This window comes from Galeopterus variegatus, unplaced genomic scaffold (genome assembly GCF_000696425.1).
Source record: "Galeopterus variegatus unplaced genomic scaffold, G_variegatus-3.0.2 Scaffold597, whole genome shotgun sequence".
Lineage (NCBI taxonomy): Eukaryota > Metazoa > Chordata > Mammalia > Dermoptera > Cynocephalidae > Galeopterus > Galeopterus variegatus.
Genome location: NW_007726708.1, coordinates 227146 through 237483, shown reverse-complemented (window position 1 = coordinate 237483; position 10338 = coordinate 227146). Strand labels below are relative to the sequence as shown.

General features: G+C 37.7%; 1 protein-coding gene across 1 annotated transcript in view; it reads left to right on the top strand.

The window, feature by feature from the left end:
• Positions 1 to 2291: 2291 nt before the first annotated feature.
• Positions 2292 to 10338, top strand: part of LOC103588636 (cation channel sperm-associated protein subunit beta-like) — a 50371-nt gene continuing 42324 nt past the window's right edge. The window contains exon 1 of the mRNA XM_008570372.1: positions 2292 to 2349. Coding sequence (XP_008568594.1) covers positions 2292 to 2349 — 58 coding nt within the window. The remainder of the gene's footprint in view (positions 2350 to 10338) is intronic.

The window sequence follows — 10338 nt, the reverse complement described above, 5'->3', positions numbered from 1 at the left end:
TGATTAATTCAGTCTTTCTTACCATATCTCTTTCCTGATATAGTTTCGTAGATTTTCAATTACCGTTGGTTTAGCTCTTAGTTATTATTATTATTTTTTTTATATTTTCAAATTTAATCTTAACTACTCTATATTTTTTTAGAAGGATTGGCCTCAAGTGTTTTAATTCTATTGTTTCTCTGATAGCACTAAGTTCAGTTCTGGGCAAACAGCACTCAGTAAAAATTTATTGATTAATTAAATCTCCATGCTAGCTTTTCATTTTTCAAAGGAAACAACATTCTTTTAACTTATTCATAGTTAAGAATTTATAGTTAAAATTTTAATTAAAATTTTAAATCAGAAAGTAACTCGCTTAAAAATCCTTAACTTAAGCATAGATAAACATAATTTGCTTATTTCCCCCAATTATTATGTAAGTTATTGATAGAAAGAGATGCAGTAAAAACTAAATATTAAAAAATAGAACTACATTAAAAATTATTGAAAAATATTTAGGCTGAACGTAAGTAAGCCCCTAAGTAACAGTAATCTTACATAAATCATACTAATATAATAGAAAGTACCATTTACTACTACTATTAGTATTACTAGCTAAGATATATTGACAGCTTTCAATGTGTTAGTAATTATTTTAAAATTCCAACAACCATACTAAGGTTGTAAAGTATTACAAAAATATTATAATTTAAGTATCTTTATATGTATTCTGTGTTTAATAGGGATTTTACTTTGATCATAGGCTGTGTACGATTATATCTGGCATATGTGGCAAACTAGTTGTATGGGCCAACATAATACTGTTTTCATGCATGGTAAAGTGTGTTCTAGGAGAAATAATTTCCTAAGGAAAGGAGAAGTGTATTAATCAAGGTTCTCCAGAAAACAGAACCAAGGGTATATATATATATATATATAGATGAGTAGCTATATAGAAAGAGATTTATTATGAGAGACCGACTCATACAGTATGTCCCAGGATCTGCCATCTGCAAGCTGGAGACCCAGGAAAGCCAAGGGTATAATTTTAGTCCAAAACCAAAGGCCTGAGAAGCAGAGGATTCAATGGCATAAGTTCCAGTCTAAGTCCAAAGGCCCAAGAACAAGGAGTGTTGATGTCCGGGGCAGGAGCAGATGGCTGTCTCAGCTCAAACACAGAGCAAATTCACCCTTCCTTTGTCTTTTTGTTCTATTGGGCCATTAATGTATTGGTTGATGCCTACTCACATTAGTGAGGATGATCTTCTTTACTCTGTCTATTGATTCAAATGTTAGTCTCTTCCAGAAACACCCTCACAGATACACCCTGTATTAGTCCATTTTTGTTACTTATAACAAAATACTTGAAACTGGATGATTTATAAAGAAAAACGATATTTATTGCTTACAGTTTCTGAGGCTGGGAAGTCCAAAGTCCATCCTGTGGTGGCGACAGTGACCCTGGGATCTCACATTGCAAGATGGCGGAAGCAGAGAGAGCAGAGAGAGGCAGACTCTACTTCCTCTTCTTTTAAAGTCCTCAGAACCACATCCCTGACCACCATTTTTAATCCATTCGCCACTGCATGGCCCTATAATCTAATCACCTCTTCAAGGCCCCACCTTACAATTACCTCTTTACAGTCACATTGGGCACTAAGTTTCTAATACATAAAACTTGGGGGACACAATTCAAGCTTCAGTGAGTTTTGAGGGGACATAATTCAATCCACTACACCCTGAAACAATATTTTGCCAGTCATCTGGACATCCCTTAGCCCAGTCAAGCTGACACATAAAATTAACCATCATAGGAGCTGAACCAGTAATAAAGAGTTAGTTGGAAGAAAAAAAGAATTATGAATGGAATATAAGATCTATCACTTGACATTAACTTTTAGCATAGCCTCTACTGAAGCCTTAGTCTTATAGAAAGCAGGTGGTCTTTAATTAGAAATGGAAAAAATGAAGGAAAGAAGGAGAGAAAGAAAGAAGCCTGTCAGGCCGGCCCGTGGCTCACTCAGGAGAGTGAGGTGCTGATAACACCAAGGCCACGGGTTCAGATCCTTTATAGGGATGGCCGCTTTGCTCACTGGCTGACCGTGGTGCTGACAACACCAGGCCAAGGGTTGTGATCTCCTAACCAGTCATCTTTTTAAAAAAATAAATAAATAAAAAGAAAGAAAGAAGCCTGTCATTGGCACACAAAGGCACCATATTTTGGGAAACTTAGCAGAAGGGACTGCCCAGGGAAGGGGCACCTCTTCTCTACAGATCATCATGCACTGAGATCATGAGTGCATTGTTTAGAGATGGCACCTAGGGGAGCAGTGAAGGTTGCTGCCAGGACTAAAGGTGGAGTGGCAGCAGGTAGAGTAAGCACCAGGGGCTTCCTGACCTTGATGGATCAGCAGTGTTGCTGAGGTAACTGGTGCTGGGAGAGCAGGGCTGCCAGTCAAGGGAGCAGATAGGGCATAGGGGGGAACTGCAGTGCCCGTGGAGCAAAGCAGGACCCAGAAGAAGCAAACTTGATTATGTGAGATCCTGTAAGGATTTCTATAAATACTTGTGGAGAAATGAACAGGGTTCTGAGGTTAGGCAGTTTGCATGTGTGGAAAACGAGCCAGTGAAACTTGAGTGATTCTTGCTAATGAGATTTCATTTGTGCCCAGAATGGTACAGAAAAATGAAAGGGAAATTTATTTTTAGATGAGAAACTTGGGTTGCTATAAGTCACATATCTAGTGAGCAAAGGAGCCACCTCTAATAATTAACCATTCTAGTATTTATTAAGAACCTACTAAGTGCAACACTGTGTAATAAACTCTGTGAGAAAGTTTCTCTCTTCAAGGAACGAATGATCTGTTCTGTGGTTTTGAAGGTTTATTTGTGGTCCTAAGTGGAGACAGATGGTTAGTCTAGAATGAATTACTTCTGTAAGTGCCTTCAAAGCATAGATTTCTATATTTACAGATTTCTTAGTGATCTTGATATACAACTTTATCACTGTGATTCATAAGAGAAATTTCTTTAACAAAGAAACCATAGCAACCTGGTGAGTGTACAAAAGAGTTGTCATTTTGCTCAGAATAACTTATGAGCAATAAGTCTCTGATCATTTAAACAGCTCTTCTTCAAAGTGTTGATATCATTTTATAGCAAAACACAAATAATTCCATGAGTCATGTATGTGGTACTGCCTTTAAAGTAACATTAAAATTAATTCAAAGTATATATCCTTTAAAATTTGTCAACACTGTATGTGCTATGGAAATGAGCACCAAACATTACTGGTTCCATTAATATTCTTAAACCTCCATTTCACATCTGTAAAGCCTGGGGGTATAGCTGGCTATCTTAACAGTTCACATTGAACTATGACTCAAGCCTATAGGTTAGCTCCAGATCTGGTGGTGTTTTTTGGGACTTCATTGGCCTGAAGCAATGTTCTCTTTTTGTTTCAACTTCAACATCCCTTCCCGGGATTTTTCGGTGAGAGGGTTAAACAAGCAAAAATTTGCCTATGTAGTTAAACCTAAACCAGGATGTGGTTATTTAGAAATATAAACCATGGATGGCCTAAAAATCTATTTTTCATTAATTCCCTCCACCAAATATTTTCATATGGCTCTGATTTGATCTTGTAGATACATTAACACATAGACCTATCTTATTCATATTTATAACCATACAATATCCTATTGTATGAATAAATTATTTAGCCGATCTTTTACTAATGGATTTTGAGATGTTATCAGGATTTTTTTGCTATTATAAGTAATACTTTAGGAAACATCGTGTACATATTTCTTTGAGTATCTGTATGAATATATCTTTTGAAAATTCCTAGAACTGGAATTACTGCCTAAAGGATATGAGCACTTTAAATATTGATAGATACTGCCAAATTTCCATCAAAAGAGTTTTACCCATTCATGTCGACAGTCTATGAGAATTCCTGTTTCCCCTCAACTTCCCTAATCTTATGTACTATTAAACTATATGATGTGTACAAATTTGGTTGGATTAAAATGTTTTCTCATTGGGATCTTAATTAGCATTTTTAAGATTGTGAATGAGTATCTTTTCCCATACTTTTAAGACATTTTTATGTTTATGTCCTTTGCCTATTTTCTACTGGCTAGTTTTTTTTTTTCTAATCTTTCTTTTTAAAAATTTATTTGTTCATTTCTGTAGCTCTCACTTGTGAGTGAGGACTTGTGGTATTTTTCTTTCTGTGTCTGGCTTATTTCACATCACATAATTTTTTGTAAGTTCATCTGTGTTGCTGTGAATGACAAAATTTCATTCTTTTTTATGGAAAAGTAAAATTTCATAGTGTGTATATATACCACATTTTCCTTATCCAGTTATCCACTGATGGACATTTAGGTTGGTTCCAACTCTTAGCTATTATAAATAGAGCCTTGATAAATATGGGAGTGCAGATATCCCTTTGACACGATGCTTTTCATTCCTTTGTGTATACGCCCAGCAGTGGAATTGCTGTATCATATGGCAGCTCTATCTGTAGTGCTTTGATTGAAATCAACCTACATATTGATTTCCATAATGGCTGCACTTGTTTACAGTCTCACCAACAGTAGAGGAGGGTTCCCTTTCTCCACATCCTTGTCAGCATTTGTTATTCTCTGACTTTTTTATAATGGCCAGTCTAACTTGTATGAGATGATTTCTCAATGTGGTTTCGATTTGCATTTCTCTGATGCTTACTGAGGTTGAGCACTTTTTCATGTGTCTATTGCCATTTGTACATCTTTCTTTAAGGAGTGACTATTTTGCTCCTTTGCCCATTTTTCAATCAGGTTTCTTTTTTTTTTTTTTTTTTTTTTTACTTCATTGTATGTGCTGGATATTAATCCCTTATTGCATAGTTTGCAAATATTTTCTCCCATTCTGAAGATGGCTTTTTGCTCTGTTAATTGCTTCTTCTGCTGTGAAGAAGCTTTTTGGTTTGACATAATCTCATTTGTTTATTTATTCTTTTGTCACCTGTGCTTTTGGAGTCATATTCATAAAGTCTTTGCTCAGTCCCACTTCCTGAAGTGTTTCCTCTATGTTTTCTATTAGGAGTTTTATAGTTTCGGGTCTTAAATTTAATGATTTAATCTGTTTGAGTTGAGTTTGGTATATGGTGAGAGGTACAGATCTAGTTTTATTCTTCTACATATGGATGTCCAGTTTTCCCAGAACCATTTGATGAAGAGGCAGGTTTCCCCCCAGTGTTCTTGTTGCCCTTGTCAAAGATTAGTTGACTGTAGGTCTGTGGTTGATTTCTGGGTTCTCTACTGTTTCTTTGGTCCAAGTGCCTATTTTTATACCACTACCATGCTGTTTTGGTTACTATAGCTTTGCAGTATAATTTGAAGTCAGGTAGGGTTATGCCTCCAGCTTTACTTTTTTTGCCCAGGATTGCTTTGGCTATTCAGGGTCTTTTGTTATTCCATATGAATGTTAAGATTGTTTTTTCCATTTCTGTGAAGAATGACATTGGTATTTTCATAGGGATTGCATTGAATCTGCATATCACTTTGGGTAGCATAAACATTTTCACAATGTTTATTCTTCTAATCCAAGAGCATGGAATGTCTTTCCAACTTTTTATGTCCTCTTTAATTTCTCTCAGCAGTGATTTGTCATGCTTGTTGTAGAGATCTTTCACCTCCTTGTTTAAAGTTATTTCTAGATATTGTTTTTTGGGTGACTACTATAAATGGTCTTGTTTTCTTGATTTCTTTTTCTGGTATTTTGTTATAGAAGTATAAAAATGCTACTGATTTTCATATGTTGATTTTGTATCCTGCAACTTTACTGAAATTGTTTATCAGCTTTAAGAGGTTTTTGGTAGAGCATTTAGGTCTTCTATATAAAGGATCATCTTTATCTGCAGACAGAGACAGTTTACTTTGTCTTTTCCAATCTGGACACCTTTTATTCCTTTCTCTTGGCTGATTACCCTGGCTAGTACTTCCAATACTGTTAAATAGGAATGGTGAGAGTGGGAAGACTTGTTCCTGTTCTTACAGAACATCCCATTCAGGATGATATTGGCGGTGGGCTTGTCATAGATGGTGGTTTGTTGTATAAGGCTTTTATTGTTTAGAGATACTTTCCTTCTATACCTAATTTGCTGAGGGTCTTTATAGTGAAGGATGTTGAATTTTGCCAAGTGTTCTTTCTGTGTCTATTGAGAGAATTATAAAGTTTTTGTCCTTGATTTTGTTGATGTGGTGTATCACATTTATTGTTTGCATATGTTGAACCATCCCTGCATCCCTGGTATGAATCCCACTTGATTATGGTGTATATTTTTTTATGTTTTGCTGTATTCTGATTGAAAATATTTTGTTGAGAATTTTTGTGTCTATGTTCGTCAGACATATTGGTCTGTAGTTTTCTGTTTTTGTTGTATCTTTGGTTTTGGTATCAAAGTGATACTGGCCTTATAGAATAAGCTTGGCAGAATGGCCTGTGTATCAGTTTTTTGGAATAGTTTGAAGAGAATTGTATTAATTCCTCTTTAAAGGTTTGGTAGAATTCAGCAGAAAAGCCATCCAGTCCTGGGCTTTTCTTTGTTAAGAAACTGCTGACTACTGCTTCAATCTCATTGCCTGTTTTGATGTGTTCATGTTTTCTATGGCTTCTTGGTTTAGTCTTGGTAGTTTTGTATGTGTCCAGAAATTTATCTATTTACTCCAGGTTTTTAAATTTGTTGGTGTACAATTGTTTATAATAGTCTATAATGATCATTTTTATTTTTGTGGAAAAAGTTTTTTTTTTTTCCGTGTCCGGCAACGGATCGCAACCCTCAGTGTTGCCCCTGTACCGGACCGGGGACCGGCAACGGGATCGCAAGCCTCGGCGCTGCTCCCGCGCCTCGCTCAGCCAGTGCGCAGGAGCCGGTCCGTATGTGGGATCCGAACCCTCGGACGGGAGCGCCGCCACGCTTCCCAAGCCGCGCACTATCCAGTGCGCCACCCGGCCGGCCCCCAATGTCTCTTTTTTTTTTTCTTCTGGCTTTTTTTTTTTTTGTCTTTTTGTCTGTGTCCGGCAACGGATCGCAACCCTCAGTGTTGCCCCTGTACCGGACCGGGGACCGGCAACGGGATCGCAACCCCCGGTGTTGCCCCCGCGCCTCGCTCAGCCAGTGAGCGGGAACCGGTCTGTATGTGGGATCCGAACCCTCGGGCGGGAGCGCCGCCACGCTTCCCAAGCGGCGCACTATCCAGTGCGCCACCGGGCCGGCCCCTAATGTCTCTTTTTTTTTGACTGCTGATTTTTGTTATTTGGGTCTTCTCTCTTCTTTCTTTATTATTTGTGTGTGTGTGTGTGTGTGTGTGTGTGTGTGTGTTAACCTAGCTAATGGTTTATCTATTTTGTTTGTCTTCTCAAAAAAACCAACTTTTTGTTTCATTGATCTTTTGTATCACTTTTGGGGTCTCTAAAAAGTTCTGTTCTGATCTTAATTATTTCTTTCCATCTAATAATTTGGGGATTGGAGTGTTCTTATTTTTCTAGGTCTTTCAGGTGTAGTGTTAGGTTGTGTATTTGAAATCTTTCCTTTCTTTAGATGTAAGCATTTATTTCAATAAACTTCCTGTCTATGGGGGCTGGCCTGGTGGCGCACTGGATAAGTGCGCCGCTTGGGAAGCGCGGCGGCGCTCCCGCCCGAGGGTTCGGATCCCACATACAGACCGGTTCCCGCTCACTGGCTGAGCGAGGCGCGGGGGCAACACCGAGGGTTGCGATCCCGTTGCCGGTCCCCGGTCCGGTATGGGGGCAACACTGTGGGTTGCGATCCGTTGCCGGACATGGAAAAAGACAAAAAAAAAAAAAACTTCCTGTCTAGTACTGCTTTTGCAGTATCCCACAGATTTTGGTGTAATGTATCTTTATTTTCATCAGTTTTGAGCAATTTTTTGATTTCCTGTTTAATTTCTTCTTGAACCCATAGGTCATTCAGGAGCATGTTTTTTAGTTTCCATATGTTTGTATAGTTTCCAGAGTTTTTCTTGTAATCATTTGTTAATTTTAATCAATTGGGGTCTGAAAAGATACTTGAAATGATTTCAGTTTTTACAAATTTGTTGAGACTTGATTTGTAACATGTGGTCTATCCTGGATGATGTTCCATGGCTGATGAGAAGAATGTATATTTTGTGGTTGTTGGATGAAATGTTCTGATGATATGTGCCAAATCCAAATGGTCTAAAGCGAAATTTAAATCCTGCATTTCTCCATTATTTGTTGCCTAGATGATCTGTCCAATGGTCAGATCATTAGTCTCCTAGTGTTTGCTTTATATATCTGGGTGCTCTGATGTTGGGTGCATATATATTTATATTGTCATGTCTTCTTGATGGATAGATCCCTTTATCATTATATAGTGACCTTCTATATCTCTTCTTTTGGTTTTTGGTTTAAAGTCTACTCTTTGTCCAATATAAGAATAGCTACTCCTGCTTGTTTTTGGTCTCCACTTGTGTGGTATATCTTTCTCTTCTCTCTTTTTTTTTTTTTTGGCAGCTGGCCAGTATGGGGATCTGAACCCTTGACCTTGGTGTTACAAGGCTGTGCTCTAACCAACCAAGCTAACCAGCCAGCCCTGGTATATCTTTTTCTATACCTTCACTATTAGTCTGTGTTGTCTTTACAAATGAGGTGAGTCTCTTGAAGACAACGTATACTTGGGGTCCAGCTTTTTAATCCAACCAGTCAGTCTGTGTCTTTTGAGTGGAGAGTTTAATCCATTTACATTTAGGGTTGTTATTGAAAAGTATTTTCTTATTATTGGCATTTTATCAATTTTTTGTTGGAAGTTTTATATGTCTTTTGTTCCTTTCTTCCCCTTTTATTGTTTGTCTTCAATGTTTGTTGGTTTTTTGAGGTGGTAAGATTTAGTTTCCTTCCCTTTCTCATTTATATTTTTGTTCTACTAGTGGGTTTTGTTTTTTCTTGTGTATTTGTGGTAGTGATTATTACTTTTTGGATTCCAGATGCAGGAGTCCCTTGAGGACTTCTTGCAGGGTTGGAATTGAGGTGGTGAAGTCCCAGCTTTTGTTTGTCTGAGAAATACACTATTTCTCCCTCATTTCTGAAGGATAGCCTTGTTGGTTATAGTACTCTTAGCTGGCAGGTTTTCTTTTTCTTTAATGATTTTGAATATGTCATCCCATTTTCTTCTGTCCTATAGAGTTTCTGTTCAGAAGTCTGCTATAAGTTTGATGGTGGCTCCCTTATAGATGAGTTGATTTTTTTCTCTTGCTGTTTTTAGGATTCTCTCTTTTTCTTTGAGCCAGTTTGACTGTAACATGTCTCGGGGAGGATATTTTAGATTGAATTTGTTTGGGGATCTTTGAGCCTCTTGGATTAGAAGGTCTATGTGTCTCTCTATACCTCAGAAGTTTTCCATTACTATTTAATTGAATAGGTTTTCAATACCTTTTCTTTTCTCATCCCCTTCTGAAACACCAATGATTCTAATATTTATGCACTTAAAGTTATCTGCTTACTCTCTTAGACCTTCTTCATTTTTAAAATTCTTTTTCCTTTTTTTGTATGCCTAGGTTATTTCAAAAACACCATCTTCAAGATCTGAAATTCTTTCTTTTGCCTGCTCTATCCTATTGCTTTAGCTTTCAGTTGTGTTTTTTATTTCATTGACTGAATCCTTCAGTTCCAGGAGTTTTGCTGCATTCTTTTTTTAAGGTATTAATCTCTTTGTAAATTTCCTTTTTCATATCTTGGGTATTTTTTCTCATTTCACTATATTGTCTGACTGAGTCTTCTCATAGCTCATTGAGTTTCCTATAGATTGTTGCTCAGAATTCCTTTACAGTAATGTCAAGGGTTTCCTGCTGTATTGGGTCTGGTACTTGCAAATTATGGTATTTCTTTGGTGGTGTCATATTTCTTGTTTTTTATACTTCTAGTATCTCTGTGTTGTTGTCTGGTCAGCTGGTAGAACAGTTACTTCTTCTATTACACTGTAGTGGGCTCACTCAAGGAGAAATACTTCCTCCTTTTTTCCAGGCTCCCCTGGTGACTCTCCTTGTGTCAATGCAGTGAGTGGGAGGTGGGCCATCTGCACGGTGGGGTGGCTTTAGCTGTTACTGTGTCTGCGAGCTGTCTTTGCAGTGGCAGTGACTATGGCAGTGGCTGTGGTGAACCACCCCTGCAGAAGCAGTGTTTGTAGCATGTTCCTACCTTTGGTCAGGTGGAGGAGGGAGCCGATGGCACCTGCCTGTGTCCCCAGGCATGCTCCTTCCTTCTGTGTCAGGTGGTTTGTTTTTATTACTTAGTTTGTAAGTGCTCTTTATATATTTAGAAAATAACCTT